The sequence below is a fragment of the Mytilus galloprovincialis genome, chromosome 5 (genome assembly GCF_965363235.1).
Source record: "Mytilus galloprovincialis chromosome 5, xbMytGall1.hap1.1, whole genome shotgun sequence".
NCBI lineage: Eukaryota > Metazoa > Mollusca > Bivalvia > Mytilida > Mytilidae > Mytilus > Mytilus galloprovincialis.
Genome location: NC_134842.1, coordinates 48772815 through 48794256, shown reverse-complemented (window position 1 = coordinate 48794256; position 21442 = coordinate 48772815). Strand labels below are relative to the sequence as shown.

At 30.4% G+C, this 21442-nt stretch overlaps 1 protein-coding gene across 1 annotated transcript in view; it reads left to right on the top strand.

Moving 5' to 3' along the window:
- The window catches only part of LOC143075953 (uncharacterized), a 29412-nt gene extending 12510 nt beyond the window's left edge, over positions 1–16902 (top strand). The window contains exons 5-8 of the mRNA XM_076251555.1: positions 254–476; positions 1324–1537; positions 4874–4927; positions 5275–16902. Of these exons, the coding sequence (XP_076107670.1) occupies positions 254–476; positions 1324–1537; positions 4874–4927; positions 5275–5509 (726 nt within the window). The 3' untranslated portion in view covers positions 5510–16902. The remainder of the gene's footprint in view (positions 1–253; positions 477–1323; positions 1538–4873; positions 4928–5274) is intronic.
- The last annotated feature ends 4540 nt before the right edge of the window (positions 16903–21442 follow it).

Here is a 21442-nt window from a genome sequence, read left to right as displayed (position 1 = left end):
CATTTTTGTGCAGGTTTCACAACTTGAATACTGTAAATTCAGAATTTATTGCAAGGTTTTTGTTAATGTCAATAATGCGACTCAGGATGCGTATCGCAATAATAAGGAGTCACAATTATGATATCTGATCCATATATTTGTAGGTAGCTTTTCCTGACATCGCAATAATTAATCTGGCATATGCGTCCATTCTTCAAAAATCGCAATAATAAATGTACACAACAAGTTCTGAATTTGCATTATATTTTTTCAGCCTTCCTCCATTGGCAGCAATAGTGTATCACCTCAACCTTTAGTTGTCAAACTGGAAACAGGGTTTAAGTCCAAAAAATCACCTTCATCAATGACCATTAGCATTAAGAATTATGATGGAACAGAGAAACATCAGATGTTACGTCATGAAGATGGATTTGAAGTTGTGACGGAACTTCTTCTTAGCCAGGAAGGGAAGCTTCTAAACAAAACTTGTAGACGAGGTACGATGAATGTCTTATTAACTACTGTGAATTTATTATAATTCATTGGGTATCATTTTCCATGGATTTCGTGGGAATAGGTTAGCCATAAATTTATATGTTAACGGAATACAAATCCTTTATAATCTGGTATGTAGATTATGGCAAAACCATGTAATCCACTATCCACGAAAACACAAGTTTACCTTCATTCATTATAACAAAAAATAACTTATTAAATCCACAGCACTATGGACTGTTACAAAACAATATAAGTTATAATATATGGTTCGCTACTGACCCCGTACCGATCCATAGAGGGTAAGTAAAATCCATAGGGGGTGAGGCCGGAGGCCGAGTCCCCTATGAATTTTATTCACCCTCTATGGATCCGTAGGGGGTCAGTAGTTAACCGTATAACGAATTTATCGGACGCTGGACTTTTTCTGCGGCGTTTTGTTGAAAAATAAACAATGAAACACAACAACATTAATAGATGACATCGCCATTAACGCGTCATGAACCCCATATGAAACTTACTAACCCCATACGGTCTCATAGGGGGTCACCACGTGACGGCATTTAACCAATCACAACGTGATAATTCATCTGTGGTCCGATAACACACCTTATACTGTCATTTCATTGTCATTCACGGGACACCATTTTTTTCATGGATTTTGAGCACTATAATCCAACCACGATTTTGTATGGTTAACAAAGTATTTTTTCTTTGGGCTTGAACTTTAAATAAGCCCATGAAATCAAATACATGAAAAATTTAATTTTCCCTGTAATCTACAAAAAAAATTGTAATCACAGTAAGTAGAATACATTGTAGTGTATATACCGTGAAATCTATTTTTAGAAAGAAACAGTTCCTGCTCCTCCACCAGTTCTACCTCAGCACCTCAGTCACCTGTTCGTATGCCATCACGGTCTACTTCACAGTCCCCAATGACAACAGTGCCAGCCATGCTACCTAACTCTCCAGAGGAACCAATCAGAATTCCAGATATTATGTACCAAGATGGCGGGGCCCATTGGTATAGGTCATCAGCTGTGCTTTTACATTACCATAAGTATGTTTTGGTACATTCAGGTTATACTAATATGGATTCCTTATCATTTGTTGTGTACACTTTTTTATGGGTTTGAATGGTTAGGGTAAACAATGGTCGACAACGTATAAAAATTCTGTAGGCTAGTATGCAGACTTCCACAAGCCACTTATCATATTTAACTGTGTATTGTATGCAGTTCTGTGTAATATGCACCCCTTTTCATCTCTATAAAACCATGAAAAATTGATATAGGTCATCTGCTGTTCTTTTACATTACCATTAGATTATACTACTATAAATTCATTATCATTTTTATGGCCCTGTAACCAAGTTGTCGGTACTTTATAGTGTTACCCTTTTCTGTCATTCCGTTATTCCTCAACAATCCATTATATTTGCAATTGAGTTAACCATGATGAGTTACAGATCAAGTTTAAGTTTAGTTCCACTCTGCTGATTTTTGCCGAAATTAAGGGTTTAAGACTTTGAAAACTGTTGAAAATCACAATTATACAGACTTTTTTTTGATACACCTTCAGAATTTTTAAAAGGGCCATTAGTGTCATTTCAACACATCTAGATTGTGTATACTTTTTATACGACAGCAAAAATTTTAATTTTTTGGTCGTATATTGCTATCACGTTGGCGTCGTCGTCTGCGTCGTCGTCCGAATACTTTTAGTTTTCGCACTCTAACTTTAGTAAAAGTGAATAGAAATCAATGAAATTTTAACACAAGGTTTATGACCACAAAAGGAAGGTTGGGATTGATTTTGGGAATTTTGGTCCCAACATTTTAGGAATAAGGGGCCAAAAAGGGCCCAAATAAGCATTTTCTTGGTTTTCGCACTATAACTTTAGTTTAAGTGAATAGAAATCTATGAAATTTTGACACAAGGTTTATGACCACAAAAGGAAGGTTGGGATTGATTTTGGGAGTTTTGGTTTCAACAGTTTAGGAATTAAGGGCCAAAAAAGGGCCAAAATAATCATTATTCTTGGTTTACGTACAATAACTTTAGTATAAGTAAATAGAAATCAATGAAATTTTAACACAAGGTTTATGACCACAAAAGGAAGGTTGGGATTGATTTTTGGAGTTGAGGTCACAACAGTTTATGAATTAAGGGCCAAAAAGGGGCCCAAATAAGCATTATTTTTGGTTTTTGCACCATAACTTAAGTATAAGTAAATAGAAATCTATGAAATTTAAACACAAGGTTTATGACCATAAAAGGAAGGTTGGGTTTGATTTTGGGAGTTTTGGTCCTAACAGTTTAGGAATAAGGGGCCCAAAGGGTCCAAAATTGAACTTTGTGTGATTTCATCAAAAATTGAATAATTGGGGTTCTTTGAGATGCCGAATCTAACTATGTATGTAGATTCTTAATTTTTGGTCCCGTTTTCAAATTGGTCTACATTAAGGTCCAAAGGGTCCAAAATTAAACTTAGTTTGATTTTAACAAAAATTGAATCCTTGGGGTTCTTTGATATGCTGAATTTAAAAATGTACTTAGATTTTTAATTATTGGCCTAGTTTTCAAGTTGGTCCAAATGGGGGTCCAAAATTAAACTTTGTTTGATTTCATCAAAAAATGAATAAATGGGTTCTTTGATATGCCAAATCTAACTGTGTATGTAGATTCTTAATTTTTGGTCCAGTTTTCAAATTGGTCTACATTAAGGTCCAAAGGGTCCAAAATTAAACTAAGTTTGATTTTAACAAAAAATAAATTCTTTGGCTTATTTGATATGCTTTATCTAAATATGTACTTTGATTTTTGATTATGGGCCCAGTTTTCAAGTTGGTCCAAATCAGGATTCCATATCAAGTATTGTGCAATAGCAACAGCTGAATAGCAAGAAATTTTCAATTGCACAGTATTGCACAATAGCAAGAAATATCTAATTGCACAATATTGTGCAATAGCAATTAATTTTCAATTGGAGTTATCTTTCTTTGTATAGAATAGTAGTTGATAATATATGTTGGAAATTTGCCAGACATGACTATGATGTCATTTTCTATTTTTATTTGCCAATAACTTTATGTAAATAACTTCATTGGAAATTTGCCAATATAAAATGTTGATGATGAAGCTTTTTTTCCTTATCTTATCTAAAATGTTTTTAGATAATGTATGTTGGACATTTGAAAGACATGACTATGATGTCATTTTCTATTTTTATTTGCCAATAACTTTATGTAAATAACTTCATTGGAAATTTGCCAATATAAAATGTTGCTGATGAAGTTTTTTTTATTGTTTTATACAATAAACAATGTATATTCACTTTTACTACCAACCAATCTTTACCATTCAGTGATAACAAGCACTTTATTTTACATTTTAATATTTTATGATGTATTTAAAAGAGTAGTTATTGTTGCAAACTCCTTTAGAAATTTGAATTGATATCAGTTTTGGAAAAAGGGAAACGGGGATGTGAAAAAAAAAGGGGGGGTTTAAATTTTTCTCATTTCAGATTTCATAAATAAAAAGAAAATTTCTTCAAACATTTTTTTGAGAGGATTAATATTCAACAGCATAGTGAATTGCTCAAAGGCAAAAAAAAACTTTTAAGTTCATTAGACCACATTCATTCTGTGTCAGAAACCTATGCTGTGTCAACTATTTAATTTTAGATTTAAAAAGTTTGAAGAAGAAATCTTTAATTGATTTGTAAAATCTTGACATTTGTTTTGTGTAAAAAAAATGTCAAAAATTTGATCACAATCCAAATTCAGAGCTGTATCACGCTTGAATGTTTTGTCCATACTTGCCCCAACTGTTCAGGGTTCGACCTCTGCGGTCGTATAAAGCTGCGCCCTGCGGAGCACCTGGTTTATGGATTATATCTAGGTAAACAAGGAATTGAAATTTTCAACAAAGTATAAATATTTTATAGGCTTGTATGCACACTTTCGCAAGCCTTTAATCAGATATCCATGAAAGTACATTTTTTCCTCAGTGAGTAGATTTACAGTGCAAAATTCGTAATAGTAAAACATACAATGATTCTAATAAATTTTTCTGTGAGAAAAAAAAACAGAAGTTGCCTTGGAAACAGATATACATAAAAAATTGAAGATGTGTTATGATTGCCATGAGACAACGCTTCACCATGGTGGAGACCAATTGACATAGAATTTAACAATTTTAGGGCACCTCACAGTCTTCAACAATGAGCAAAACCCATAACTCATATTCAGCTATAAAAAAAACCTTGGAATGATAATTCAAGTGACAATGAACAAGAAAGCTAACTTCCAGATTTACATACAAAATAATTAAAACCTTAATACAAAAATGAGTACATGTTCATTAAAAATTTATCAATTTTGATTTACAGATGGTTTAATCAGACCAGTCAATGCAATCAGAAATATTTACCGTCTGTCTCAGGGTAAGTTTGTAATGATATTCACATTGAGGAGTTCTTTTAAGAGATGACTTATTAACTTTTCTTAGCAGATGAATAAAATTATGACAAAAATATTTTATTATTGTTAAATGTTTACATTAAGATAAGTTTTAAAAATGTCCAGTTTTCTTTAAGAGAGTAAGATGGCATTTAGGTATCTATTTCTAGTGATTGTGTTTTGATGGGGTATTTATTTGTACTTTTACATACATGATAGGAAATTTAAATTAAAACTACAAAACATTTTATTCAGAAAAATAAGGGCTTCATGTTGAATATTCTGTTTCTTAGTGAAAAATGAATGTTTAGATCTTTCTTTTTCTTTGCAGGAGTAAAATTACAGCACCATGTGGTCTTCGACTAGTGGAGCTGAGAAAAGATCCAGAAGGGGTGGTGTTCCATCATTGGGAGTTTATTCATGATCCACCTCCAATGACTTTCACTTTGAAACTGTCCCGTATTGATAACATGCCATCTAGTGCCATTACTATTGTTGTATTGATTGAGGACAGCAGGGGAAATATACTGAAAAGGAAAATGAAAGTAGACGACCTTGAACCCTGATCAGAAAGTTTTCTAAATTTAGCTATAAGGTGGTAAAATTTGTTTTATCAAAATTTTAGAATTGTTCAAAGTTATTTAATTTTTGACAGGGTTAACATGCATTTACATTTAATGGTAGTTATATGTTATTTTAAGGAAAGCAGTCTATGGAAGTTATTACATACTTTTTATCCCAGTTTTTGTAAATTTTACAATAGATAGAATTGAAATTTGTTGATAAATTTTCTGTTCTTTTAGCAATCTGAATCTAATGTTAATTCCGAAATTGGAAGATACAGAATATACATGCCTTTGAGTTTTGTAAAGTTTTAATAAAAAGCAAAAACTTGTATCAATACATTGAAAGAAACTGCATTATTAATTGATATTAATTTTTTTACAATTTATTAGTTTAAATACTAAGTAAATGTAAATGAAGCCTTACTCTAAAAAATATATGGAATATATAAGATTTGTTCTTTCTAAGGAATTTCAATTTTTAATTGTTTATTTAATGGGACTTCCTTTATAGAAAAAAGGCAGCATTAGGAACATGAGAAAGAATTTATCTATTTTTAATATACCTCGAAAAATAAAACAAAGAAGAAGTCTACAACTTTACTTTAATAGTTGGCTTTCATGCAAAAGAGTCAAGTCACATTTTTGAAAAATGCTAAGATATCCCAATGGCCCATACCTGAAAAATCAGAAATAGGAATAAAACTTGAAAATAGAACAACACAAACATGTTTTGCATTAAAGATTGTGAATTTTAACCAATTAATAAACCCCTTTTTAAAGTAACAAAGGTGTGCTTTAAGTTCATAAGAAATTTGGTTATTTGCATAGTCTTGGTACACATTATGTGATTCTGTTGAAAATAACCATTGAGTTGAGTTAATCACAGTGAAACAGGGTGATTTCTGGTAATTCTGCGTTTTGACCTTTACATTTTCTATCTGTTAAAACATGGAAATATTTCAGACTGAAACAACACCAGTAATCACCAGCATTCACTTAGAATTATCACTAGGACAAGTGTTTTTTACCAAAATCAGCAAGTGTATACTCTTCATGTTTGAAACAAAATTAATATTTTTACACTTTAGTTGTAATTCAATTACCTTGACGCTGAAATTACTTGTTAAATATGTGAATATTTTCTTTGTATCTTAAAGAGCCTTGATGACTAGATGGTCCTTAAATGTTAATATTATAGATTTATAGTTTATTTTTGTTTTACATGTATTTATTGGGTAAATTTGTTTTATATGTATTAACTGGGTATATTTATGTTTTTCTAATGTATTACCTCCCTTAGCTTGTTAATCATTTGTGAAGATTTTTGGAAAAGTTTAAAATTTTAATCTGCTTATAAGTGAGACAGGAATGTATAATGATGGTTGATAGTCCATTGTTGATCCACTGTTTTTCTTAAAAGATCAACAGGAATTTCTATACCGAGTAGCATTAATTTTGCAAACAATAAACTATATTTTTATTTAAAAATTTTGTTTACACTTTTGATAAAAAACTTTGGACTATATGCCATATATATTTATTGTTAAATCTGTAATGATTGTTCGCTTGCTTTGAATTATTTTTGACATATCGATGGTTGATATTTTGCTTCATATGCCATTAATGGGTTGAATTTATGTTAAACTTTGCTTATATTTTACATTTATTTTTGGCATTTTATAATGGTGTTCACATTTTATAATGGTGTTCACATTTTATAATGGTGTTCACATTTTATAATGGTGTTCACATTTTAAAGTTTTATACTGTTGATATTTGCTAAGCTTTGCTAAGTTATTGGTTGTTTTTTTTCCAATAAAACAGGTTTTAAATTTTAGGATTGTTTTTCATGTCAATGTATAAATCAGATCTCATATATAGGCTATTTTATTTTTATAATCAGTCTGCACAGTTAGCCACTAGTCCGATGCCCCAGACTAGTAAAATTTCATTCAGACTAGTAAGTTTTTGCAAAACTTTGTTTGGATTAATAAGAAAAATGTCAGAATATTGGTCTTCGAACTAGGAGTTGAAAAAGTTTTGGGTGTAGACTGTATAATTCATGTCTATTTTTTGTTATACGTTGATCTCAAATTTGGCTTTCAGTGTAAAACAATTCAAACAGGAAAACCAATGGTCTGATCTATAAAATAAAACAAGAAACTCTTATGAACCACATCAACAAATGACAATCAAGGTTCCTGTATTGTTTGTTCTCGCAATAGTTAAGAAATTTACGTGGAAAATGTCTTTCTAAACTTTTGTCATGATTAAAAACAGTCAATTATATATGAGAGCAGTGACACAGGATTTTTTTAAGTTGACATTATGTTTCTAAGTCATATTTCGATTTCGATGACCTGAAGTTTGGTTAAGATGATATATGTGTGTTATGCAGTGGTTGTGGTATTCCTTTGAAAGAACTGAAACAATTTGTACATGTCTGTCAAAAGCATACCCCTGAATATCATTTCATACAAACTTCCATTCTGAACGATTTCCAGGCTTCAACGGCACATCTATTTATTTGAGCAAAATAAAAACAAGCTTTCAGCACAATTTTTTTCAGCAAAATTGTCAAACATTGTGTACAAAAAATCCTATACCTCACTCTAAAATATGTGTAAGTGCCAAATGAAATACCAAAGTAAATTTTATTCTGAAGGTATACTTATTCAATCATTTCTGGGGTATGATATTATCTTTAAAGAAAAGTATAATAATACTTGGACCACATTGCTATCAGGTTAATCCAATCTCATTTTTTTAGCAGATTGTTTTTTTTAAATATTTTTTTTAAATTTTATTTTAAACATATTTTTTGAAAGTTTGTGTTTTTTTCCTTTTTAAATGTAAAAAGTCTCTCATTTGTATATATATTATTTTTGGAGACACACAATAATGTGAAACGAGACATGAAAATTTTAGAATTTTTATGAAATATCAAATAAAAAAGATGAGATTTCTGCTCTTGCCTTTTTATGCTTATACAAAATTGGTTAATACATGAGACAATTTTTTAATTTTTTGACGAAGAGAACTATAGTTCTGAGTGCCTTTTATGAGCAAATCACTAATTTATTGAACTAAGATTCAGACATTCTTTAGAAACTATGGTTCCAACATCCTAAGTCAAAGTTGGTTGTAGAAGAAATTCAGTATTCTTATTCAGCACCTTTTGGTAATAGCTCTAGATGTTTTTATACAATTCTTACAATAAAATGTTAGGTTAAAGTTTTCCTGATGAAGGTTTATAAAAATCCAGAAAAAATGCTTTGAATGCACATAATTTATATGTGTTATTTTCCTGTACAATATCAAGACGAAGAGAATATTAACTTTTTAAATTAAAATTTTGCTGAATTAAAGAAAAAAAATCTGTAATTAGCCTTTGCAACATTTCACAATTCGGAGTTCATATGTCCAATGTATCAGGGTCTGTCTTTTAAATTGAAGTACAGTACCAATATACTGCAGAGGTGGACTTAGAAAATTCATATAAGATAAATGCATTGAATAATTCATATAAGATAAATGCATTGACTTTTTACAAGTATCACTCTAAACGTTAGATTGCCAATGCCGGGGCACCTTTTTTTTAAAATCCTGGATCCAAGCTGTATTGTAAAATAAAAAGTGCCATGTTATATATTATACTCCTAGATCTCGTATAAATAGATATATTTTTCATTCCATATCCGTGTATTACAGTGATATATATTTTAGCTCAGATTGTTATCGTAGTTTGGTTATTGTTTTAGAAAGAATTTTGTTAGGGTATATATTTGTTTCTTTATTTAAATTGTAATATAATGAAGTTTACTCTTAATAAATCGTGGGTATATTATTGTGTATGGTATTAAATAAGATATTTACCTCAGTAAATTGATTTGTTTTTTTTATGCAACTTCATTTGGATGTCAATAATCTGAATTGAGTTTTATTATTTAAAAAAAAATGGGCATACATTTCTTTCCACCAGTGTTCATTCTTTGGTGCTATTAAAAAAAGAAAACTTCACAAATCTGAAACTAAGATTAAATTTTAATCAAAACTTTTCAATTTTACCAACATTTTATATTTTATTATAAAAAAATGAAGTGCAACTGTTTTACATTTCTTACAGTTAATCAGTGCATGTTGAATTGTTGAAACAGCTGTATAACTTTATATATACTGCTCAAATAACAAAAATGAGGGGAAAAGTAACATATTTTCACAATAATCATTCCATATAATATATTGTAGTCAAAACGGAGAATTCTTACTTGAAGACAACTTTGTGATTAATGAATATATATATGTATGCCTTTTCATAAAAGTATTAGAATATTTTACAAATTGTTTCAAGAATTAATATCTAATGGATCTACAATATCTTCAAATTTCTTATATGTTTACTGCAATACTAATGTATGGTTATTCATTTTTGTGCAATTTATAGTGTTTTCCTTTACATCCAAAGTTATACATGGGTTAACTTATTCCTTTCCCCAACTTTTTTATGTCCCATTTATGGGCATTATGTTTTCTGGTCTGTGCGTCTGTTTGTTCGTCCATTCATTCATTCGTCCATTCATCCATCCATCTGTCCTGCTTCAGGTTAAAGTTTTTGGTCGAGGTAGTTTTTGATGAAGTTGAAATCCAATCAACTTGAAACTTAATAAACATGTCCCCTTTGACATGATCTTTCTAATTTCAATGCCAAATTAGAGATTTTATCCCATTTTCACGGTCCATTGAACATAGAAAATGATAGTGCAGATGGGGCATCCGTGTACTTGGGACTCATTCTTGTTTATTCAAGCACCACTGATGAGTCTTATGCAGGCAAAAGTGTGTCTGGCATAACAAATTATAAGCCTGGTTTCTTTGGATATTTTTAAAAAATATTTACTTTAGTTTTTTAAAAAGGCTGTTTTTGACTGTAGTCAGATTTTATCTATTTTAAAAAGGGTAAATCACTTGTAGCAAGATGTATTCATTTGGAAATGACCAAAGAATTATTGAAGATCTGTTTAAGTGTACACACAGTTTGTCTTTTTGTAAATATAAATGTGATTTGAAATCAGGTACTATATAACAAATATTATGGATATTATATATAACAAAAATCATCTAATATGTATTTGTGGGCTTAATTTTGTTTAGTTGAACACAATGTGTTTATTCTAGTTAGGATAAAATCTGTATTATTTTTTATTGACTTAATTTTGAACAAATTTGTCTTTTGTGATAACTCATTTCTAAATATTTAAATAAGTTAATATATGAACTGTAACTGTTTTAGCTTGAATCTTAATAAGTTGTTCTGTTTGCAGACTTTTTGACATATTATGAAAAGTCGTATTTAACCAAATAGTAAGAAAGTTCGTAAAAAATATGTAATACAGACTGCAAGCTCAAACACCTGTCAGATATAGATAACAACAATATTCATAGGAAGTAATAATTGTTGTATTTTTTGCACAGATTAATCCATTTTCAAAGTTTTTTTGATTATAGACATTTTTTAATTCAGATTCTGTTTCTGTTTCTAATGAATTACTGTGTACATCTATACTGCCACAAGATGTCTTACAAAACAAGACACAATCCTACTGAGAATGTTCATCACACTTGATGTCGGTAAAAATTTCATTCTTCGGTCTGCATGCCTACATCCTTTAGGCTGATGATTTTGTTATCCTCTGGAAAGAAATAATCATTCAATATACATGTACTTCAAATAAGATTTAATGTTAACAGTTGACGGTACACATTGCATACATATTTGTTTCTGACATCTATGTTTTGTGAATAATAAAATAAACTACTAAACTAAATAGTTAACAATCTGATCCGTATAGATATTGCCTTACTACATAATAACTAATTTCTCTTCCTGTTTTTTTTTTTTAACTACTGTTCTCGAATACATTGTATATATATCACTTTTGTAAGTGTCACAAATTAATGTACTTCACAAAAACAGTATTAACAAATCCAGTCTCAAAACAATGTAAAAAGTTCTGTGCACTGGCACCATACATTGTCATTACATTAGCAATTTGTCCATTTGTTTCAATCTAATGGACGGTTAACTCTCCTGTTTTGATCATGTCCTTGATGCAGCAAATTTCCAGTCTTTGTCTCTTTTCAAATACATTTTTCTTTGAATGTACCGCCTCAAAAAGGTCCTTATTGTCAACACCGCGAACTGGATTACCTCCTCCTGAAGTACATTTATCAACTATTAGCTCATTATACAAAGTAGCTAGTGTGATGATAGTAAAAAAAAAAAAATCCGATAAAAAACGTTGAATGTAAACTCCAAAGTTATATATTATAGGACTACTAGTGATATTGCACAATCAATACCATCTGCTAAAGCCAGTGTTTCGCTAGCTAATGTACTTCTAATTTTCATGGATTGCCAGGTAACTGGGTTGATTTTCCCATTTTCTCCAAGTACCATTATCACAAACCTTCCTTGATTTCCTCAATCTGGAATGTTTCTGAAAGAAGCATCAGTGTTTACTAAAAAAAATAGTTAAAAAAACATCTTTAAAGTCTATGATTTTATAAAGCATTGAATACATTTTTTAACAAGATTCGATAAGATTTAATAAGTATTTCAAGTTTGTACAAATTGTACGGTAAAAACATATTGTCTTATTTTGTATCTGACATGTGCCTAGCACTTGTTCTTACAGTTGTCACACATTAACAGTTCACATTTGGAACATTTCCAGTGGATTTGTTTTTCTGTCTTTGGCAATTGTAATGGGGGGGGAGGGAGTCGGAGGGGTCCTGATCCCGAACTCTCAGGCTTAAAAAAATGAAATCTTGAGTCCTAAATTCAAAAAAATTTAATCCAGACATCCCGAAATTCGAAGAAAAAAAATCCTGGATCCTGAAAGGATCAATCCTAAGATCCCAAGCTTAAAAACACCCCATCTAGACGTCACAAAAAAGGTCGTGCCCCTTCTCATTTTGATATAGATTGTATATAAACAAACATATTGTTTAAGCTAACAGATCCCTGGCGCCTGTTCTTTTTAAGTTGTCACACAAAAGTAAGTCACATGTTATACATTTCAAGTGGATTGTATTCTGTCCTTGAAGTTTGTACACAGATTGTTTATTAAAATCAAATTTTCTCATGTCTTATCTGCCATGTCCATGGATGACACTGGCACTTTTTCTGTAATTTGTCACACAAAAGTGATTCACATGTGCTACATTTCCAGTGGATTGTATTCTGTTTTTAAAGTTTGTACACAGGTTATTGAAACAAAAATGTCTCAGTTTTTACCTGCCATGTCCATGGATGACACTGGCACTTGTCCTTACAGTTGTTGCACATAAGTGAGTCACATGTGCTACATTTCCAATGGATCTGTCTTTGGCAATTGTACACATTTTGAATACACACATTGTACATTAACTAACAAATTGTCTCTTGTTTTATCTGGCTGGTCCCTGGCACTTTTTCTAAAACTTGTCACACATAAGTGAGTCACATGTGCTACATTTCCAGTGGATTGTTTTCTGTATTTGGATGTTGTACACAGATTGTACATTTTAAAATAAACATATTGTCTCAAGTTTTATCTGGCTGGTCCCTGGAACTTTTTCTAAAACTTGTCACACAAAAGTGATTCACATGTGCTACATTTCCAGTGAACTGCTGCATTCTTTCTTTAAAGTTTGTACATAGGTTGTATTTATAAAAAAAATTGTGTCAGTTTTTATCTGCCATTCCCATGGATTACACTACCACTTGTTCTTACTAGTTGTCACACATTAATAAGTCACATTGTAAACATTTCCAGTGGATTGTTTCTGCCTTTGAAGTTTTATTTCAAACAAGTTAAAAAAAAATGACTCTCAATAATTTATACATACATAATAATTTATATAACAATCAGTTAAAGCAGGATAAGAGTTTAATTTCAGTGCATTTCAATTGGACTTAATTTTCTCTTTCTGAAGTTTGTACATATTTTATACAAAAAGAGGTGCTAATATTCTTCAGATCTTTTTAAGAGTTTCTGTTGAAACTCTGCTGTATAATCATACAGTATGAATTACGCATGTGTTGAAAGTTTTTACTATTTTCGATTTCTGTGTTGAAGTCCTGGTACTTGAATTTTAATAACTCAATTATTGAATATTACGGAATGTCCTTTTCTTGCAAATAGTACACATCAGAATACTACAGTCAATACATTTCCATTTTATAGTCTTTCTGTTAAATTAGAATTTCAGTCTTCACACTTCCATTTTATATTTTGTGTTTTTTGTAATTACACAACAAAAGGTCACAACTTAAACATTTTCATTTTTTCTGTGTCTGTATAGTTAGAACACATGACATTTGCAATCTTCACACTTGCATTTTATATTTTGCATTTTTTCTTGTAATTGCACTATAAAATGTCACAGTTAAAGCATTTCCATTTTATTTTTCTGCATAAGAAATGCTTTCTCTTTGTCTACAGGTACAAATAGTACACATGAGAATTTCACATTCTTTGTATTTGCATTTTACATTTATTTTTTTTCGTTTTACAAGTTAAGACACCAGAAAAGTTCATAATTAAGACATTTTCATTTATTTTTTTCTGTGTAAGATATTATTTCTCTTTCTTTATCTGTACGGTGAGTACAAATAAGAATTTCGCAATCTTTACACTTCCATTTATCTTTTGTGTTTTTCTTGTTTATCGCACACAAAAACGTCACAATTAATGCATTTCCATTTTATTTTTTTCTGTGTAAGAAATTATTTCTCTTTGTCTGTACAGTTAGTAAACATATGAATTTCACATTCTTTGCATTTCCATTTTCCATTTATTATTTCGTTTTACAAGTTAAGACACAATGAAAGTTCATAATCAAGACATTTCCAAATTATTTTTTTTTGTTAGATATTATTTCTCTTTCTTGGTCTGTACGGTGAGTACAAATGAGAATTTCGCTATATTCACTTCCAATTTATCTTTTGTGTTTTACTAGATATGGCACAATAAAAGTTCACAGTCTAAACATTTCCATTTAATTTGTTCTGTGTAAAAAAAATATTATATATATGTATTTCTACAGTAAGAACACATAAGAATTTCACATTTATTTCACTTCCATTTTATATTTTGTGTTTTTCTAAGTTTATTACAAAATATTTAAAGGATTTAAGCATTTTAACATAATTTTTTTGTTTTTTTTGTTTCTTGATTTATTTCACAATAGAATTTCACAGTCTTCACACTTCCATTTTATAGTGTGTTTTCCCCTGTTAGTGTACAATAAATAATCACAGTCAATACACTTCCATTTTATTGGTTTTGAGTTCGTGCAATTAAAAATTTTAGTTTTTAACATGTACTGTGGTGTTGTTTGCTAGTCTGTACAACTGCAGTGAATGCATTTTATTAATACGTGAACATCACTTGATAAGTTTGCATTTCTTTTGTTTTTTTAATGGTCTTTTATTTAAAGGGTCTGACCAAATATCAAGCCAAATATCATTGTTGTATGGAACTTAAATTAAAACTAAGATATGTGAATTCAAAGGAAAAAATAAGATTAAAAAATCATATTTTTTTTTATTTAGATGGGTGTAGTCTTAAATAGAAAAACAACTTGCAGCTTTTGCATTTTAAAGTCTTAAAGTGCTGGAAAAATAATGAAAAAGAATATATATAAATTGTAAAACTGATTTTACTGTGGCACAGATGAAAAGTTCACAGTCAATGCATTTCCATTTTATGTTTCTCGATTCTGCAATTGGAACATAAGTTCATTTGACTCATAATTCAGTACTTTTTTCTTTTTTTTTTTAAATCAGTCCACACTTCCCTGTCTCAATTTTATAAAGGCTTATGATAGGTGTCTGAGCTTGATTAACAAGTGAACATGTATGTTTATTATTAAAAGACAGCATTTCTGTGTTTCGTATACATGTACATTATATATTACTCAACTTGTTTACTGCAACAGGATTGAATTTGGATATATCCAATTTACAAAAATGTCTTTACAATTTCAAGATTTAAACAAAATGACTTGAAATGTTTATTTTTAAAAACATATTTTTGTATTGACCTGTTGTCTTGTAAACAGCATTCACTTGTTGAAGAAAATGGTACAGTACTGCCAATCAGAGCTTGTGAAACCATAATGCAGTCAAATTTGTTTTCTTTTTTTTTTAAGAAAAAAGTATGTTTGTCAGAAATTATTAAATTATAATAAAAAGTAGTCTTATTAAGTCAAAGTTGTATGAAAAATTCACAATATTACAAAAACTAGATTGATAAATCTTACTAAAATTTGATTTCTGTAAATTTAGAATTCAGAAAATTTACAGCACTTGTACTTGAATTATATATAATTGTAATAAAGACCATTACATGGGTAAAGTTCAATCCTGGCCTTGCAGTCATAAAACTTTCGAGTTAGTTTTTTGTACTCGTACTCGAAAAGCAACCAATAAAAATGTTTTATTTCATGTATTGAGCATGATTTTTGTGCTCCAAGCAATGAGCAAAGTTTTATGACGTCAACCCCAGACTTAAGTATCTGTAAAAGTAAATGTCCGCCTTCAGTATTATGTTACTGTATCTATTATCTATTGCAGAACAATCATTGAACATGTATTTCTGTATGTAATATTTAATTCAAAAGTCATACCTAGAGAGATAATTGACAGCTAATAAATTTCTTACAAAAATCAGTTTGTATATGGAAAAATCAGTGGACATAAAAACAGAAATATTTTTTATTTAAGTTTCTTCAATGATCATGTAAGTTATTCGGGGGAAATAGCCATGTCTTTTTTTCAGTGTAAGTTAGTCTGATTTTATATAATTTCTGAAATCAATATTTATTTTTATTATTCATAAATGTAATTTGGTCTGCTTTGCATTATTTAAAACTGGCATTTTTATTCATGTTATAAAAGTATTTAAGAAGAAGATATATCAGATTTAAACTCAAAATTTGAGATCTTAGTCTCATTTTTATGTAGAAATTGTATTCATAGATTGTATTTGTTATTTTTTTATGATATTAGACCCAATTTATTTTAAAGAGAAGCTCTTGCTTAAGTTGTTAATTGGCTTAAGAAGCTGAAATTAAATTTTATTTTTGACTTTAATTATTTAATAACTTAAAAGATGTCAAACATATTCATTATGGTATTTTGACAGAAGTATTACATAATGTATATTATACTAGAAATTCCATTTGACTTTATACTCAAGTAATATTAGGTATACTATTGCAGCAGATAAATGTATATGATATTTTTAATTAGTATCCTTATTTTATGCATATCATTTGATATTATGTTAGTACAGTTCATTTTAACTTGTTATTATTTAATTAGAAAATTAAATGGTTTAATTGTATTTTTTGTTTTAAATTTATATAGCTCCTTGGGTTGAAGCATATTTATGCATCCATTGGCTGAGGCTTTCAAATGTCTTGATTTGAGCTTTCCTAATGAAGGTAAACTGAAAAAAGGGCTTTTGACTCATAAATAAAATTGAGATTGGAAATGGGGAATATGTCAAAGAGACAGCAACCCGACCAAAATGCAGATAACAGCCAAAAGGCCACCAATGGGTCTGCAATGGAGAGAGAAAATCCAACACTGGGAGGTGGTCCTCAGCTGGCCCCAAAATAACATTGAAACATGGATTAACAAAGGACTACTAACAATGAATACCAGTTACTCACATGCTAACTCCAGGTGTAACACCACTAATTCAGGCCCGGCCAGAAAGCACATACCAGAAAGTAGTACATATTTAACACAAAATAGTTCCTATGCATGGACATAACTTTCAATATATTTAGAATATTTTATTAATTTTGGTATCAAATGAAAGCTGCATGACTGGTGATCATTGCAGAACAATTTTTGACTGATAAATTTGAATAATAAAAAAATGGCATGAAATTTAAAAAGGAGGGTACATTTTGCCTTTTTGTCAGATCGGAAATACCTGTTTTGGTACATCCGAAGTTCCGGGAACCAGTTCTTTCTTATATGCAATGTAAGGTATGTTGATTTTTTCAGTACAGGACACCAGAAGGTGTTGCTTTGACATGCAATGATTGTCACTTTATTTGAACTTAAGATAAAAGAGCTGTGACCACTCGAAATTGAGGAATTTAACATAGAAAGCAATGGGGCCATTAATTAGTGGTGTACTTCCTCCAGACCTCAATTACACTAATTGAAAGATGATGTCTTCAGCATATGAAAATCAATCAAAGTTTATAAAGGGTTTTATTTAGAATTTATATGTGAACTAAAGATTTTTCGCACCGTCTTTATTTTGCGTTTTGTGAACACAATCTTAATTCAGGCCGTTTTGAATTCACAATTTCCCTATGGCCTATATAAATATTTTCATAAGGGAAATAGAAAGTGAACAACTTTACATGTATTGTAAACAAAGAGATAAAATCAATCAGAATTTTTTGGTGTTTGGTTTATTATTGTTAAAAGAGATTAAAAATTGTGTCTTGTCTGGTTGTAAAAGCACATACGCAATAACAGAAAAGAAGACCTAATTAAGAGTATATTAAATGCTGTCAAACGATGCTATACTTTTAACTGATTGACAGATGTCATTAACCTATTTGTTACAAGTGTTGTGTACATAACAATATCCGTAATGTACGCTTGCTTGAGATGTCTTCAATGTTAATTAATGAGATTAACTTGAGTTAAAGTCATTATTTTTAACATTGTTTTTCATTTAGAAATACAGTTATGATTTTAGATATCGATCTGTGGTCCGTAAAAATCGTGTTCTACAGTGGTCCTCTTCATATCCTATTCATACACGTATACATGTATGGTCTTCATCTTATGACTAGAATTTCCTTGAAATTTTAGCTGTCGTTTTATTTTGTGTTTCAAGTCTTACCTCGAAAAATAGCGAAAATTTCCCTGTTTACGGTGCATTTTAATGTCAATGTGATGGTCCCTCAACAGAACCTACTTCTATGGATTCATTATTATTCATGGGATACCAATTTCTGTGGATGTCATTGGTATTGGTGAACCACAAAATTAAATTTTCAACAAAATGAAAATTTTTCATTATGTTTGTTTGCACATTCTGAAATATCTCGCCTTTTTTACTTATCATTGATATTATGTTGATAGTCCTAGATATAAAGCTTTACTACAATTATCACATAAACTAAACATGATCCAAGAAAATGAGGTCAAGGTCATATAAACCAAACAAGAAAAAGATGTACACCTTACAATCATTCAATACACTAAGTATAGTTGACCTATTCCTTATAGTTTCTCAAAAACAGACTTAACCAAGAAAACTAAACAAAAAAAAAAACAGACCAAAACACAAAAACGTAACACTGAGCAATGAACCGTGAAAATGAAGGTAAAAAAAAACCTGCCAGACTGACATACACTATATAATATTTCCATAGACCAAATACAGTTGACCCATTGCATATATAGTGTATGAAAATAAGACCTAATCTCAAAAGCTTAACTTTGACCACTGAACCATAAGAATGAGGTCAAGGTCAGATGACACCTGCCCGCTTGACATGTACACCTTACAATCATTACATACACCAAATATAGTAGACCTGTTGCATACAGCATAAGAAAAACAGACCAAAACACAAAAACTTAACTTTAACCACTGAGCCATGAAAATGAGGTCAAGGTCAGATGACACCTGCCAGTTGGACATGTACACCTTACAATCATTCCATAAACCAAATATACTAGACCTATTGCTTATAGTATCTGAGATATGGACTTGACCACCAAAACTTAACCTTGTTCACTGATCCATGAAACAAGGTTGAGGTCAAGTGAACACTGACAGGCATGAGGACATTGCAAGGTATGCACATACCAAATATAGTTACCCTATTACTCATTATAAGAGATAAATTAACTTTACAAAAAATTACAACTTTTTTTGAAGTAGTCACTGAACCATGAAAATGAGGTCAAGGACAGTGGACATATGACAGACGGAAATCATAACATAAGGCATCTATATACCAAGTATGAAGCATCCAGGTCTTCCACCTTCTAAAATATAAAGCTTTAAAGATGTTAGCTAACACCACCGCCGCAGGATCACTATCCCTACGTCGAGCTTTCTGCAACAAAAGTCACAGGCTTGACAAAAATGGATTAAAAGGATCCTGTTTTACTCACCATGCCCCTATAGCAGGCGATGCATACAAATGATTGTACCCAAATGCATTTATAGTTCAGTAATCTGGAAAGGTCTTTTAATCTGCTTTGGTCAAATAAGATTCTTGCAAATTTCATCTTTCCTCAAATCCTTATCTTGTTCACAAAGTAGAACAACAAATGTAACAAGTGAAACTGCTAGCTACTGCTCACTGATGATACCCCCACTCCAAGTGGATAATATTAATAGTGTAAATGTGATGAATCGGAAAAACGCATCACACTGTATAGCTGACTTATATTAACCCTGAAATCAAATTTCAGAAATCTTTGTATTGTAGTTCCTGAGAAAAATGTGACCAAAATTTTCAACTTGGCTATCATGTGTAAAATCATACAAGTGTTCGGTGAACAGGAAGTTGTTGAGTGATGAATCTGAAAACGCATCAAGCGGTATAGCTGACTAATATAAACCCTGGAACCAAATTTCAGAAATCCTAGTTCTATAGTTCCTGAGAAAAATGCGACAAAAAATATTCATGGGACGGACGGACTGACGGAAGGATGGATGGATGGACAGACAGGTAAAACAGTATACCCCCCCACCCTTTTTTTAAAGCCGGGGTATAATAAAATAAACAACAAAATAATTGAATTTTTAAACTTTATTATTGTATCTCAGTCAGAATGAGCAAGGAATATACAGACCACAATATCAACACACTGAGATCCACATATGATTATCTCCCCTTAGAATGAGACAGATTATTGGTTAAAACATAACAAGTTAAAAGGTCATAGATATAGAGTAATGTTACTGGTCCATGCTTATACAGAAAATAAAATTGGACAATACATACAGAAATGCAATGAGAAATGATAATTAAAATTGTACTACTTATCTAATATTTGGGATAAGCTGTGTGTTGCAAATACTGATTCAGGGAACACAAAATTCCAAGTTTATATGTTTTGATTTTCGCTTGTGTGTCAATAACTAACTTCAGTACTAAACTGCAGCTTGTTAAATTGCCAGATATTTGTCAGGATTCAAACTTACTAATTAAATTTCATTCCTACGATTGCATTATTTTCAATATTATAGTAAGCAGCATATGGTAACAATTTATCTACACAAATACATTTTCCACATTTGCAATGAAAAAGAAACTACTATTGCACAATTCAAAGTTACATCGTTTCAAAACAGAAATCTCTTAAAAACAAATCAAATTCAAGTTGAATTTATATAAAAAGACCATAAAAACAGCATTACTTCATTTTGTACTACACTTATAAGTCTTTATATATTTTTTTTTTACTTTACAGAGGAAACCCCAAGTTTAGGGACTTTAAATAACTAAAAACTGGTATCTGTCGTTTTCATAAATATACCCTTTGCTACTAAGCAACGCAGATTATTCAAATTCCATTATCAGCTTTACAAATAATTTTTTGGTGATACTTTTACCATTGATCAATCTACTGAATTCAAATACCCTCCTTTTACCAATGTATATCCCCTTAAATAACACACAGGAGTATAATGCAGTTTACATTTGTAAAGTAGCTGACAAGTAAAATATTGAAATAATAATTGTCATAAGTGCAGATAAATTTTAAATTTTAATGCAAACATATATTTGCAATACATTAAAATATGAAAGTCTTCATAAACAACATTACCATTATCTGAGATAAAAATTACATACACAATGGTAATTTCATCAGATATTCATTCA